The sequence below is a fragment of the Meles meles genome, chromosome 11 (assembly GCF_922984935.1).
Source record: "Meles meles chromosome 11, mMelMel3.1 paternal haplotype, whole genome shotgun sequence".
Taxonomy (NCBI): Eukaryota; Metazoa; Chordata; class Mammalia; order Carnivora; family Mustelidae; genus Meles; species Meles meles.
In genome coordinates this window covers 22693431-22710143 of record NC_060076.1, presented here as the reverse complement: position 1 = coordinate 22710143, position 16713 = coordinate 22693431, and the positions used below count along the sequence as shown (strand labels likewise).

The window sequence follows — 16713 nt, the reverse complement described above, 5'->3', positions numbered from 1 at the left end:
TACTTCCATGCCTTCTGAAATAAAGTAAAATGAATAGAATTTACTTGAAAATTATTTATAATCATTATTCTGAATATATTTTTTGTACATTCTTCAATATCTCATAGCCCTTGACGGCTCTATAGGCTGCTGGCTCCCTATAGTTACAATAGGCATATATGAGCTAAGATTAATTCTCTTTGACTTCTGGATATAATTTTTATGAGTCTTTGTTTCTTCCTTCATTGTTGTTTATCTCTTACTATAATCATCAGTGTTCCTAAATAGTCAGGGAGCTGGCTTTAATGGCTTGTTCTATACTTCCTCAAAATTAGTCAGGTAAAACCAAAAGAGAGGCAATAGCTCTTTTTCAGATCTTGCTAATGTAGAACACAGCTTCAAGATAATTTGATATCAAATTCAAGATAATTTGATATCAAATTCAAGATAATTTGATATCCAAACTTGGATAATTTGATATCCAAAGGGCTCTGAGTAATGAAGAAATAGGTAACAAAATCTTTGTGCATATATTGACTTAGAATCAAGCCCCTTAATGCATTACTTAGAAACTAATCCTTTTAAACATGTATTATAAAATTTTATTTCATTTATTATTTTATAGTAGATAAGGAATTTAAAGCATGGAGAAGAGCTCAAGCACATGCAAAATATAACAAAAGAAAGAAAAGTAACAAACTCCTAAATAACCACAACCCACCTTATAGGATTAATCTGAAGCCAAACTTGTTTCATCTAAGCTCTACCTCCTTCCTAAGAATGCACATTATTTTGAAGCAAATCCCAGACATCAAATCATTTACCAGTAATTATTTCAGTATGAATCTCTAAAAGATGAGGGCTCTTAAAACTATAACCACAACAACCAATAACACTATTACAGCTTAAAGTAACAATTCTTTAATATTAATAACAATCTGGTTAGTGGTCAAATTTCCAACTGTTGCATAAACTTTATAATTTATTGCTTTATGGTTCACTTGAATCCTGACCAAAATAAGGTCTACATGGTTTATGCACCTCTTTAAAATAGAGGTTCCTTCTCTTTCTTCCCCTCTTATCCTGTCAACTTATTTGTTTCAGAAACTAGAGAACTGGGTCAGTTGTTCTGTAGCTTTTTCTACAGACAGAATTTTGTTGATTGCCTCGTTATGGTATCTTTTAGCAAGTACTTCTCTCTTTGGTACTGGTTGTCGGATTTAGAGGTTTGATAAGATTCAAATTCACTTTTTCTTCTTTTTGGCAAGACTTTTTCATAGGTGTGTTCTTCCATCCAGAGGCATATAATCTCTGGTTTCCTCTATTTTTAATAACACCAGTAGCCACAATAATGATGACCTAAATCCACTAGTCCTAAGAGTTGCAAACTCTGACATTTAAGTTCTATCACTTATTGACTGAAATACTTCTATAAAGGAAACTTCTGTTCATTTACTATTGGTTTTCTTGTCATTCAGTTAGCATGGAAAAGACAATTCTTCCCCTTTCATTGTCTGTTTTCAAAATAATGAATTTGGTCATGAGCATCCTCTAATAGTTACCAATTAATTTGCTTGTGTCTACTGTTGTTCATGACAGATTTGATGTGTTTAGTCCATTAAAGTTATTGCCTTATTGAAGCCCAAATGATCTCATTTTGGCCTGTGGGAACCTCACCCAGTTGGCCTCCAAGTCTTTTTAATATATAGTCTTTGAGATTCCCTAATATTTCACATGACAAACTTTTCTAGGTTGATCTTTTACATTTCATCTCCCACACCTGGCATTGGTTGTTTCTGCGAGTAACTAAACATTAATATTTTTTAGAAGTTTCTAAGATGATTCTAACAGGTAGCTTAGAATGAGAACTATTCTATAGTACTTCTCTCAATTTTGTAGTTAACACTAAGATATTCCCCCAAACTTTTAAGGTAAGTTATCTACTTCCTCAAATTTAATGACCCAGCTAGTTATTAAATATTATATTTAAATTCATAAGCTTAAATTTCATACCACTTTACTTCTTAACAAATTGTAAGATTAGTACTCTCACATGAAAAAATAAATTTTAAAAACAGAAAAACTCCAACTGCAATCAACCATTACATTTCTTTTTTCTTTTTTAAAATCTTCTGAAGAAATGAAATAAGGTCCACATAAGTCTAGTTCCAGTTTTCGTGGACCTATCTTATGACAATTCTCTGAATGCATGGTCAAAAAATAGTGGACTGTACTATACAAATTTAACAAACAACTGGCAATGAATACTTCTGCAAAACCCACATTTAAATACCACGACAATAATAAAAACAGTAAGACCTTTCCTGAAAAATCAGATGATAATATTAGGAAATATAAACAAGCCTCCTAAATTTGAAGTTTGATAATATGATTAATGCTGCAGCAAAACTGACTCCAGATAGGAGGGGAGGAGGGCAGTGGAGTAGGAGGACCCTAGACTTGCCTTGTCCCACAAATTCAACTAGATAAGTATCAAATCATACTAAATGCTCCCCAAATCAACTTGGAACACTGGCAGAACAAACTCCACAACTAAAGGTAGAGAAGAGGCCACAATGAAGAAGGTAGGAAGTGCATATATGTGTTCTGGGAGAGAAAAAGATCATGGCCACTGCAGTGGGGAGGGAGCTGCAACAGCAGAGAAGGGTAAGAGACAGACCAGAACACAGGGGAGCACACGGATGAGGATGAATCCCCACAGCAATTGGCTTGGAAAGCAAAAGGGCTTGGATTTCATGAGTTCTGGCAGGCTTAAAGCCTAGAATTTTAAAGATCAGTGTGCTTGGCTCTGGAACAGCTTGGAGGACATTGGGGTGTTCTTAGAGAGAAGACAGGCAAACATCCCCAGAATGACATACAGCATGGACACAGTGATCTGAAGAATGCCTGAGGCACACAGTGCGGAAGTTAGTTGCTCATCTCAGAGTGTGTCTCACAGAGGCAGTATTTACAGAGAGACCCTTCTGGGAACAAAGGAATTGGCAGGCACCATTTCCCTCCCCCACTCCGCAGCAGAAGCATAGGGCTACCTGCAGGAACCACCACAGTGCCAACACTTACTACCTAACTTACTTACACCAACCCTGCCATCTCACACTCCAGAAGAGTCCCCCTTTCCAGTCACACTTGCCTCAGTCCCAGGGCAATGGGCCCCCTACTCCAGAAGACCAGCCTAAAATCCTGATAACACTCTACCTCCTGAAACTTGGAGTTTTGCAAGGCCTCAGTTCTGGTGGTGGTGGTGACAGGTCTCATTTCACAAACAGACCAGAGCAGACCTAGTTAAAATGCGACACATTTAGGCCAGGGACAAACACTGCCCACGACTGGCAGAGAGAACCTCTACAGACCACTGGCCTGAAGGAAAAAGCAGCTGGGACACAAAAGCAGAGCACACACAAGACACACTGGAGACACTCTCAGAAGTACCAGGCCCTGGGGAACAAGGGACACTACACTGCAGGGCACTACGGGACCTCTTCTTCATAAAGCCATTACTCAAGAGACATAGCATTCTTAACACAGAGAAACGGGCACAGAGATTTAGATAAAATGAGAAAATAGAGGATTTTGTCCTAAATGAAAGTACAGGACAAAGTCACATCCAAAGATCTAAGCAAAACAGATATAAGTAACATGCCTGATGGAGAATTTAAAGCAATGATAATAAGGATACTCACTGGACTTGACAAAAGAATGGACGACATCAGTGAGACCACTAACAAAGAGATAAGGAATAACATAGCAGAGATAAAGTGCTCCATAAACAAAATGAGCAAAATGCTTAATAGAAATAACAGCATGCTGGAAGAAGCAGAGGAAAGAAATAATGACGCAGAAGACAGAGCAATGGAAAGTAATCAAGCTGAACAATAGAAAAAAGAATTATGCAAAATGATAACAGATTTAGGGAACTCAGTGACTGCATCAAACATAGTAACGTTTGTATTACTGGAATCCCAGAAGAAGAGAGAGAAAAGGTGGTAGAGTATTTATTTGAAGAAATAATAGCTGAGAACTTTCCTAAATCTGGAGACAGAAACAGATATCCAGATCCAGGAGGTACAGAGAACCCCCAACAAAATCAACAAAAGCGGATCTACACCAAGACACATTGTGACTAAAATGGCAAATATAGTGAGAAAGAAAAATATTAAAAGCAGCAAGACAAAAGAAAACAGTTCCATACAAAGGAAACCCTATATGACTAACAGTGGATTTTTTTTTAACAGAAACTTCCCAAGCCAGAAGGGAATTGAAAGATATATTCAAAGTGCTGATGAGAAAAATCTATAGCTGAGAACACTCTATCCAGTAAGGCTATCATTCAGAATAGTAGGAGAGATAAAGAGTTTCCCAGGCAAACAAAAACCAAAGGATTTCATGGCCATTAAACCAGCCTTGCAAGAAATATTAAAGGAGACTCTTTCAGTGGAAAGGATAGACCAAAAATGACATAATGAAGGTAGGAAACACAAAGCAATAAAAATGAATATTTTTGTGAAAAATCAATCAAGTAACTCACAAAATAAAAGGATGTAAAATATGACACCATATACCTAAAATGTGGGGAGGTGAGGAGGAAAGAATGGGTTCAAACTTAGATATCTATCAACTTAATTTAGACTGCTATATGCAGAAGATGTTATATACAAACCTAATGGTAACCACAAATCAAAAACCACTAATAAATATGCAAAGAATGAAGAGAAAGAAATCCAACTGTATTGCTAAAGAAAATCAGCAAAACATGAAAGAGATAATTAGGTAAGAAAGGATCAGAGAAAAACTTCAGAAACAACCACAAAACAAGTAATAAAGTGGCAATAAATACATATCTATAACGATTATTTTGAAAATAAATGGACTAAATGCTTCAATCAAAAGAGATAGGGTGACAGAATGGATAAAAAACCAAGAGGCCCATCTATATACTGCCAACAAGAGACTCATTTTAGACCTAAAGACACCTGAAGATTGAAAGTAAGGAGATGGAGAAACAGCTCTCATGCACCTGCATATCAAAAGAAAGCCAGAATAGCAACACTTATATCAGAAAAAAAACCCTAACCAGACTTATCAAAAAAGAAAAGAGAAAGGACCGCAATAAATAAAATAATAAATGAGGGAAGAGAAGTTACAAACAATAACACAGAAATATAATTAGGATATTATGAAAAATGTTGGATGTAGAGATTAGTTAAAAATAAAAATCTTTTAAAAAAAGCTCTTGTACAGTGAATGAAACAATCAACAAAACTAAAAGACACCCTATGGAATGGGAGAAGATATTTGCAAATGATGTATCTGATAAAGGGTTAGTATCCAAAATATATAAAGAACTCAACACCCAAAAAACAAATAATTCAATTAAAAATGGGCAGAAGACATGAACAGGTATTTCTCCATAGAAGACATACAGATGGCCAACAGACACATGAAAAGATGTTCAACATCATTCATCACCAGGAAAATACAAATCAAAACCATAAGGAGATATCATCTCACACCTTTCAGAATAGCTAAAATAAAAAACACAAGAAACAACAAGTATGGGTGAGTATGCGGAGAATAAGGAACTCTCTTGCACTGTTGGTGGAAAGGCAAACTGCTGCAGCCACTCTAGAAAACATTATGGAGGTTCCTCAAAAAGTTGAAAGTAGAACCACCCTACTATCCAGCAATTGCACTACTGGGTATTTACCCTAAGAGCAAAGAACACTAATTCAAAGGGGTATATGCATCCCTACATTTATTGTAGTATTATTTACAATAGCTAAGACATGGCAGTAGCCCAAGTGTCTATTAATTGATGAACAGATAAAGAAAATGTGGTATATATTACAACGGAGTATTATTCAGCCATAAAAAAGAATGAAATCCTGCCATTTGCAATGATGTGAGTGATAAGTGAAATAAGTCAGTCACAAAAGACACATACCATATGATTTTACTCATATGTGGAATTTAAGAAACAAATGAACAAAGGGGAAAACAGAAAGAGAGAGAGAGAAACTAACCAAGAAAGAGACTCTCAACTGTAGAGAACTGATGGTTACCAGAGGGGAGGTGGGTGGAGGGATGGGTTAAATAGGTGATGGGGGTGAAGGGGGGCACTCATCATGATGATCATTGGGTGATTAAAAAACAACAACAGGGGTGCCTGGGTGGCTCAGTTGGTTAAAGCCTCTGCCTTCAGCTCAGGTCATGATCTCAGGGTCCTGGGATCGAGCCCCGCATGGGGCTCTCTGCCCAGCGGGGAGCCTCCTCCTTCCTCTCTCTCTCTGCCTGCCTCTCTGCCTACTTGTAATCTCTCTGTGTCAGATAAATAAATTAAAAAATAATAAAAAATAAAAAACAACAACAAAAACTAGAAAAAAAAATCAACTGCAGTCTTCCCACCAAAGTAAATAGGGAGACACAGGTTTTGTTGACGGGGTTTTAATATTACAAACCAGGAGTGGTCTTGAGACATAACTTGGTATTTGGTTAGAACTGCTCTGAGGATTTTCAGGCCACACTTGCCATACAGCAACCTGGCATTTTAACCAAGAACCCTCCAAGGTATTTAAATGCATTGCTTAAGGAAGTCTTAGTTTGCATACCTGAATCCCTATGGTCACCTCCCCACAGTGACAGATGGACTGCCCTGTTACACAGTAGGATTAACAGGAGGCCAAAACACAGGTTTAAATGGCCAACTAAAGTAACAGTATCAGCCTTGTGGCTGGTATTCCAGCTTCCTCTTCTTTTTCATGGCCTTGATTTTTTGAATTTGAGACTTTTTTAAAAAATTTTATTTTTCCTGTGTTCCAAGATTCATTGTTTATGTACCACACCCAGTGCTCCATACAACTGGTGCCCACCTTAATACCCACCGCCAGGCTCACCCAACCCCCCACCCCCTCCCTTCCAAAACCCTCAGTTTGTTTCTTAGAGTACACAGTCTCTCATGCTTCATCTCCCACTTTGATTTCCCCCATTCACTTTTCCTTTCCTTCTCTTAACGTCCTCCATGTTATTCCTTATGCTCCACAAAGAAGTGAAACCATATGATGATTGACTTTCTCTGCTTGACTTATTTCATTCAGCAAAATCTCCAGTCCCATCCATGTTGATACAAAAGTTGGGTATTCATCCTTTCTGATGGCTGAGTAATATTCCATTGTATGTATGGACCATGTCTTCTTTATCCATTTGTCTGTTGAAGGGCATCTTGGCTCGTTCCACAGTTTGGTGATTGTGGCCATTGCTGCTGTGAACATTGGGGTACATATGGCCCTTCTTTTCACTAGATCTGTATCTTGGGAGATTTCTCAAAAGATTAAAATAGAGCTGCCCTATAACCTTGCAATTGCACTACTGGGTATTTAACCCCAAAGATACAGATGTAGAGACTTGCTTTGTTTTTTAAAATTGTAAGTCATTTTAAATATTTCTTGGAAAGTGTTAGGATATATGGTAACAAAGTATAAAAAGTCTTTTAAGACCAAAATCAGTGAAACAAATTGGTGTTAATACTAAAAATGTTCCCAAGTATATTGGAAAAACAAATTAATTCTAGTTAACCAATGTATTCACTTACCTCTAATTCATAGCCAGATTCACACTGATAAATAATTGTGCTTCCAAAGCTGTATTTACTGCCAAACACAAACCCATATTCTGGACTTTCAGGTTTCCCACAAGAGACTGGGCTGCAGGATTCATCGGAAAACGGTGGCTTCCAGGTGCCATCAAGCTAAATAACAAATGACAGATGAGAAGTTACATTTAGGAGTTAATACATATGAGTGAAGAAACTTGCAAATATTGGCATAGAAGAATAATCCCCAATAGATGGTCCAAAGAACCTAGAATTTGGTTACTTCTGCTGTGTATTATCTGTGGCCTTAAAAACACACATTAAATATTAGATGGCCTTCCTAGCTATTGCTGAACAATCTTAGACATTTCTCAAACACATAAAACAAGCATTTTCTTCCTAATAGAATCCTTTAAAAATCAGGAACACCAAGAAGTATGTTTTCATTACAATGAAGGAGGACTGGAAAGTTGACACAAATATTCCACGACCGACACCAACGCGTCCTTATATTTCACCTCACTCCCCTCCTCCCAACCTCACCACAGACAGAGTTAACTTCTTTCAGCATCTTTCTGTGTGGGTGAAAGTGAGGCATAGCCAGATGTTTCCCTTGACGACTATTATTCTCTTGTTAATATTTTTTTGTTTTCTTTGAGAAAATACTGCGTGAGCTGGATGACAGTCTAAAACAGGACAATTATTCCACATATGAGGCAGAATTAATTTTAGATATGTGTCTGCCTCATAACTAAGCACTTCCCTAATGTCAGAAATTCAGGTTGTATCTAATTTTTCAACACTGTGAATAATGCTTCAATAAACAGATCTTTTTGCATAAATTATTCTGGGCATTACTATTCACTTTTAAAAACTATATAGTATTGGTTTCTTTTGATATATCCAGGATCTGTTTGGCACATTTTAGTGTTTCCCTGTAATGGTTAGTTCACTATATTAGAATAATTTGTTTACTAATGATTCCTTTCTCCATGGACTTGTGATGATTCCTTTATCAGGATGTACTTTTGGTTTATTTCTCCCATTCCACTCATTTCCTGTCTGCTGAATCTACACATCATACTGATAGGACCTTTGTAATTCTGTAATATGTCTTAATCTCAGGAAGGGCTGGGTTTCCTTCATTCTTCAAAATTCACATTGATCTTCTCATCCATTTATTTGTTCTATGAAGTACAGAATCATGTAGTTGTATCAAAATAAAATATTTAACATAGTTATGGACAATTTCTACATTTAAACACTTAGAAAGGGTCTAGTCTATCTTTCAGACCAAAATTCAACCCAAAACTCAGTTGTGTGAGGGTGAGGGGTCATACCTTATGTGGAGAGAGTAATGAGGGTTGTCAAAAATAAATTACTGACTCCAAAAACAACAACAAAAAAACAAAACATAGTCACCAATACATCAGGGTCCTACAGGGCACATGGAGAAGCACCCAGTTATCCACACACCCAAACCGGAAAAGCTCTGGGAAAGCACTGAATTAATTTCCCAAGCATGGTGGGACAAACTTCCTGTAATCTTATTTCAAACAGCTCAGGGTCTGTGAAAAAGTTGCCCCTTAGACTGCTTCAGCGCTAAATCTAGAAGGGACCATCTGCAAAGATACCAATTTTGAGAGCATGGTAACTCTGACAGTCATGCGACCTGCTTCCTGTGATGTTCCTGTTTTTAGGTTTGGTAGCAATGAATCATTGAGTATGCATTATTTATAAATGGAAAACTGGGAAGACTTTGACATAGTTCTTGAGTCCCTAACTAAATGTCAGGCATGTGCTAGATGCTTTACAAACATTCAATAATTTAATCCTTCCAATTACAGATTTACAAATAAAGGAGGTGGGGGGAACAGGTCATCAGAGAACCTGTTAATATCTGAGCTGGAGTTCCAAAGAATGTTGAAGGCAAAGTCATTTTTTCACCATGCAGCCTGTCCCGGCTTTCACCTCCTCACTCCCCCAACTCTAGCAATGGAAGAACATACTGATAACTCATTTTATTTTTTTCTCTGGTTTATTTTACAGAAGCTAGGAGAAGGGGATGTGCTAGGAATAGCTGCTCTCTATGGTGCTGGTCTAGGCATTTCCCCCGTTTACTCTCTAGTTTCTCATTCTGACCATACAAGACGCATAATCCTAGACACATTTTTTCAAGTAAGGAAACTGAAGCTCAGACATTTTAAGTGACTTTCTTTTTTTTTTTTTTTTTCTTCAGTGATTAGAGGCATTTTATTTTTTTTTTCGTTTCGTCTCTGTCTTTATTTTCATTTTATTTATTTTTTCAGTGTAACAGTATTCATTCTTTTTGCACAACACCCAGTGCTCCATGCAAAACGTGCCCTCCCCATTACCCACCACCTGTTCCCCCAACCTCCCACCCGACCCTTCAAAACCCTCAGGTTGCCCCAACCTCCCACCCCTTAAGTGACTTTCTTAAAGTCACACAAGTAGTAGGTAGCAGAGATAGGATTTGACTCAAAGTTGCTGTCTGTTTCTGCAACCTCTGGTTTTTCTACTAAAACTGGAAACAGTTGGTATCAGTCAGGGCTCATCTCCCACACAAGGACACTCTTTACCACATTTATGTGTAGACTTGTGGTTAATTTTCCATGAATATTTTGTTACCGATATCTTAACATTTTATTTCACTATGGCACTTTTCACCTACTCTTGGCATTTTCGTAGTTTAAAAATGGAGCTATTGAAAAGAAAGATATGTTTTAAAATATTTCTACCACAAAGCTCCTCAAATTCTTGACACAGCTGGAAACTTGACTTTTTTTTTCCTTTTCAGGATAGCAAGATACTGCTATTGACACATACACACATTTAATATATATAAATGAGGTACAGTTACACATTCTAGGACAGAGAATCTTACCTGACACGTTGATATGTTAACTCCCTCATAGATATACCCTTCTGCACATGACACAGAAATTTGCTTATTCACACTGAAATCATCCCCATGAACACGTATATGTGTTATATTTGCTGGAAGAGGGCATTTTTTAGGGCTGCAGGAGATTATCTCAGGAAACCAATGACCATCTTTCTGACAGGTGAATGTGTCTACATCTGTATCCATCACATACCCTTCCAGACATCTGCAATGGAAAAAGCAAAATAAGCACCTTAAAGAGAGTACAATACTGTTGGTGACTTCTTGGGTTTAAGATGCTGGTACAAAGCTCAGTAGACATTTTATGTGATGCATTGAAACTGATTTGAAAGTCAAGGGAATGGGACTGCCATGCTAAAAGACCGACAAAACAATGACAAGCTGATCAGTCCTTTGCTGTCCACATTAAGGATGAGCCAAGCCTAAAGCTGATTTAAATGTTGCTGATGTTATTTACCCTTGTTGTGGACAATATCAAGGTTGAATTCACTTTTATTCTGAAAAGACCTAACAGTTCAAAACATTCTAGATAAAGCACAACATAAACTCAGATACTAGTTAAGAATATAACATAAGTAGGGGCGCCTGGGTGGCTCAGCGGGTTAAGGCCTCTGCCTTCGGCTCAGGTCATGATCCCAGGGCTGTGGGATCGAGCCCCGCATCGGGCTCTCTGCTTGGCTGGGAGCCTGCTTCCTCCTCCTCTCTCTCTCTGCCTGCCTTTCTGCCTACTTGTAATCTCTATCTGTCAAATAAATAAATCTTTAAAAAAAAAAAAGAATATAACGTAAGTAATATTTACTGAGAATCTACTTTGTGCCAAGCACTGTTTTAAGTCCTTTACATAGGGTATTTCTTTTAATCCTGAGTAGTTGATATTATTATGTAACAACAGTACTGGTGTTCAAACTCCAATCAGTCTGGCTCCACAGTACCCTATGATTTATAAAATTTGGATTTATTTATTCAGCAAATGTTTACACAGCACTTATTAAATTCTAGTCACTGTTCTAAGTGCCCTACAAATATTAATCCATTTAGTTCTCATGACAACCCTATGAGTAGGTATGATTATCTTCACTCCCACTTGGCAGATGGTGAAACTGACATCAGAGACACTAAACTTCCCCAGGAAGTGACAGAGCTGAGATTCCGGCCTAGGGACTCTGGTTCTCAAATCCATGCTTTCACTACTATGCTACACTGCCTTTTAAATTAAACCATTTAGCTAATTAACATTTATTAGGTAGATATATATTTTTTTAATTTCACAAACCACCAGGTTAGACAGGAGTCACAGGTTTTGCAAACTTGTGATCTGTTTACTACACATAAAGATCTGAAACATAATCAACACATGACAAGGCATAAAAATGGGGGGAACTCTTGAGAAGCAGGTGATACTGTGATTTCTCATGGTATCTCACACATCAACATCTGAAGAAAAATGTATTTCAAAAACGAGTGGTAATTTTTGTTTTTCTCCTCTGCCCATGATCAACTACTCTTCAGCTTTCTTACCATTGATGATAATCCCTTGGGTCTTCTCCTTACTGCAATTAGGAGAGAAAAAAGGTAGGGCTAAAATGTCCACAAGAGCCATGTTTAAGAAGAGTACTGAATTGTTAAAATCTTAGAATCCAATATGTGAAAGATAATCCATAACTCCTTCACAGACGTGAATAAAATCTAAATTGATTTAGAAGGTTGAGATATCTTATGGGCATTTATTCCAATAAAAATTTAATTGCAAATTTATTCCATATTCTCTTAGTTCTTTTTAATAATGCATTATAGATAACATTACAGCAAAAAAATTCACTGTGCATTAAACAGTTCAGTTTGTTCAAATAGCATAGATTGGAACTCTACTTAATTTATCTTCCTATATAGGAGTGCTGGGGTGGCTCAGTAGGTTGGTTAAAGCCTCTGACTTTGCTCAGGTCATGATCTCAGGGTCCTGGGATTAAGCCCTGCATCGGGCTCTCTGCTCAGCAGGGAGGCTGCTCCCCCCCCCCTGCCCCCGTCTCTGCCTACTTGTGATCTCTGTCAAATAAATAATACATAAAACCTTTTAAAAAAAGATATCTTCCTATATATGCTGTTCAATGAAGGTATCTGCTTTTTGACCTGAATTAATCAGCTTTTGCCTTATTTCCCCAATATTTGTGGTATGAATATAACCACAGAGTGATATCATAAACTTATCAGCATGATGTTTAGAAGAAAAAAGAGCCTGGTGCCTTAAGAGATACAAAAGCCAGCTAGAGGGCGCCTGGGTGGCTCAGTGGGTTAAGCCGCTGCCTTCGGCTCGGGTGATGATCTCGGGGTCCTGGGATCGAGTCCCGCATCGGGCTCTCTGCTCAGCGGGGAGCCTGCTTCCCTCTTTCTCTCTCTACCTGCCTCTCTGTCTATTATGACCTCTCTCTGTCAAATAAATAAATAAAATCTTTAAAAAAAAAAAAAGCCAGCTAGAGAATCTCACTCTTTCATGAAGGTCAACAAAATATGATAATCGTGATAATTATATGAGGGACCATAAGCTGAAAATGTAGACGTTTATTTTTTATAGCCAATGGATTTCTAAACAATTATGAATAGAACAAGGCCAAGTGTGAAGAGCTTCAGTTTTTGGAGAGCAGTCCAGAGACGGTATTTTCACAATTAGCTTAATTTTTGACCTAGCACTTTTTATTTTACAATCCTCCTGTCTGCATCCTTTGAAGACTCTAGAGCCATGGACTTACCTGAGTTTCACTTTACTTTCAAAAGTGTGTGCCTCTCCAGTGGCCACTGCATTGGTGACAGATGGCGGGGGTCCACAAGACAAGGGTGCACAGACTGGATAAGGCTGGCTCCACGTCCCTTTCTCCGTACAAACCAGCTCCGAACTGCCTTGTATGACGTACCCAGATCTGCAGTTGTAAGTTACCACATTTTCCTCCGAAGAGCCACTCTCACTGGTGAATGCATTTGGTATCGTTGGGAGAGAACCACAAGAAGCGTGCTCACAGTATGGGAAGCCAGAGCTCCACTGGCCGTTGGCTTCACAGGTGATTTCAGAAATTCCATGGAGCTTGAAGCCTTTGAAGCACTGAATCTGGGCTGCCCTTCCGCAGCCAAAATCTGTCCCATTGACAGCTCCATTCTGAATCACCGGCGTGGAACACCTGCAAGGCAGGCAGGAAGGTGGGCTGCCACTCCAGGAGCCATTGGAGAGACACCTTCTTGAAGGACTCCCATGGAGCTTATAACCAGGAAAGCATTGATACTGTATATGCCCCCCATGATAAAAGGAGAAGCCGTTAGAAAAGCCATGGGGAGGATCTTCAGGAGTGCCACAGTTGACTGGTTTACAGAAAGGGAACTCTGCGTCCCAGTTGCCATCGGACTGACAGGTGAGTTTTGGAGCACCGTGCAACAGGTAGCCATCCTGACAGTGGAATGCCACTTCCTTTCCAAAGCCATAGTCCAGGCCATCCATCACTCCATTTGCCACCTGTGGTGGGGTGGCGCATCTGACAGGCACACAGATGGGAGTGGTTCCACTCCAACTTCCACTGGCAAGACAAACACGACTCCTGGCTCCCTCAAGTAAGAAGCCTACATTGCAAGAATACTCAACCTCTTTTTGGAATGTATGTTCATTTCCTTTCACCTGGCCATTGGCTGAGACTGGCGGTGACCCACAGTCCACGGGAACGCACGCTGGCTCATTCTCATCCCAACTTTTATTTTGTTGGCATGTTCTCCTCTCAGAGCCATTCAACACATACCCAGGATCACACTCATAGTATAACACACTCAGGTATGTGTAGTTGCTTCCTTTGATGGAGCCATTCATAATGGGATTTGGTGCTTTGCACGAAATGGCCTCACATCTTGGGGAAGCACCACTCCATTCTTTATTCTGTAGACAAAACCTCATGTCGGAGCCCAGCAGAACGTGTCCAGGCTTGCAGCTATACTGTACAGCATTGCCCATGGTCGTCTCTGCAAAATGCAAAAAGCCATTTTCAGGAGCAACGGGCAAGTCACATTCAATGGAAATGCAGGATGGTGCACTGCCATTCCAAGTGCCATCTTCCTGGCATATCAGCATAGGGCTCCCTAGCAGTTCATATCCTGGATTACAGGTGTATGAAACAATGGTGCCATATAGAAAGCTTGCAGAATGTGAAGTAGGAGATCCTTTGGTGCTTTCCCCAGCTTTAGCCCCTGCTGTCAGATGGTAGGGAGGGTGAGGAGTCACATATGGAACTTCCATCATATCTTCTTCTACAAAAGTTTCCTGACCATCTTTGACCTTAGTACATTCTCCAAAATCAATATGAGGTGGGAGACCACAGTCTATGGGTACACATGTTGGTATGAAGCTTGACCATCCTGACTCTTCACAGGTCTGCATGGCATGACCAGCTACCTGGAACCCAGGTAAGCAGCTGTAGATGATCATGGCCCCATAGCTGTAATCTGCGCCTTCTACGAAACCATTTTCGATGGGTTGTGGGGGATTACAGTGGATGGCACTGCATGACGGGACACCCACATCCCAATCACCTGTCTCTAAACAAGTCAAGGATTTGGGACCTTCTAGCCTGAAGCCTCGGTCACAGGAGTATGTAACGCTTTGCCCATAGTGTAGGTTTGTATAAGAGAATTTGCCATTTGAAATCTCCTTGGGCATTGGGCACTCAATGGGTTTGCAGGTGGGTTTCCCCCCAAGCCAGTGACCATTTTCTCCACAAAGGATGGTAGTATTTCCCACCAACTCAAAGCCGGGCTTGCAGGTATAGAGAGCTGTGCTGAGATAGGCAAGACCTTGTACATCGATGATGCCATTGAGAATTTCCTCAGGGTGAGGACATTCCACAGGGATACATTCTGGCAGTGGAGAGCTCCAAGTACCATCAGCTTGGCAGGAGGTGGTAGGATCCCCTCTCAGGAAAAACCCATCCACGCAAGAATACTTGACAGTACTTCCAAAATGAAGAGCAGACGAGGGAGCGGGGACCCCAAAGGAAATGAGGGGAGGTGGGAGGCAAAGAACCATCTTACAAACAGGGAAAGAATCATTCCATCGCTGTGATGGCAGGCATTTCAGGACGGAGGGACCCTGAAGGGCATGTCCTTCTTTACAAGAAAACATCACCACTCCTACTTCGGTAGCTGACTCCTTTAGGACGAGCTGGTTTTCCAAGAGGGGAGGCTCTGGGCACTTGGCAGGCACACACTTCTGGTTTGGCTTCTTATTCCACTTGCCAGATTTCTGGCATGTCCAAGAATTATCACCGATAAGCTCATAACCTTCATTACAGAAAAACTGAACCTTGGACCCTACTTCAAAATGTTCTCCTTTCATGTAGCCATTCTGGATCGGGGGAGGTTTCCCACAGTTGAGAGGGATGCATGACAGAGGAGATTCACTGTGCCAGTGGCGATTGGCTTGGCAGACAAATATGGGACTTCCAACTGACTTATAGCCTGGATTACACCGATATCTCGCTTCACTCTCAAAGATCCTGCCAGTTGTATGCTGTATAATAGGGAGAAGACAATTAAGTCTAACATGTATAATAAATAATTAAAGACATTGAATAATAATACAAAAAATATACTGAAGTGCCTATGTTAAGATAAATCAGCTAAGACATAAGCAAATAAGGACTTAATGCTTTTTTCATTAGGTCTGTTCTATTTTAGTAAGTGAAAAGGACAGGTCTAATGTAATCCCTATTGCAGAAATGTTTACCATAGGGCTGAGTTATCATAAGTAAAAAATCAATAGTTTTAAATTGATGATTTGGTAGACTACTACTAAAAATTATAAATTACTTAGTAAGTTCAAAAAAATCTTGCTCACCAAAGCTATGCTGTAGTTTGTAGCCTTAACCACAGAGAAGGAAGTATACACACACAACCTACATTTATTTGTTAATATTGTCAAAAAAAGCATATAAAATATTTTTCATGGATATATTCCAAAGAGTACTAAGTTTTGTGTTCATTCTTAACATACTCTTAAAAACTGCTGCTCTAAAAATGGGAAATTAAAAAGCAATATCTTATCTTTTAAACAAAAAATTAATTTTCATGAGCTCAATATTTAAATATATAAGGGACTAATAACAGGTCATTTTTAGGCAGTACCACACATGAATTAGTCATGAAAACTTTAAAAAGATTATCATGGTAAAGCCTAACT

General features: G+C 39.1%; 1 protein-coding gene across 1 annotated transcript in view; it reads right to left on the bottom strand.

Moving 5' to 3' along the window:
- SVEP1 (sushi, von Willebrand factor type A, EGF and pentraxin domain containing 1) overlaps nt 1-16713 on the bottom strand; it is a 184789-nt gene that overhangs the window by 23595 nt on the left and 144481 nt on the right. Inside the window, exons 38-40 of the mRNA XM_046022808.1 lie at nt 13256-16044; nt 10491-10716; nt 7586-7741 (exon numbers count right to left, since the gene is read on the bottom strand). Of these exons, the coding sequence (XP_045878764.1) occupies nt 7586-7741; nt 10491-10716; nt 13256-16044 (3171 nt within the window). The remainder of the gene's footprint in view (nt 1-7585; nt 7742-10490; nt 10717-13255; nt 16045-16713) is intronic.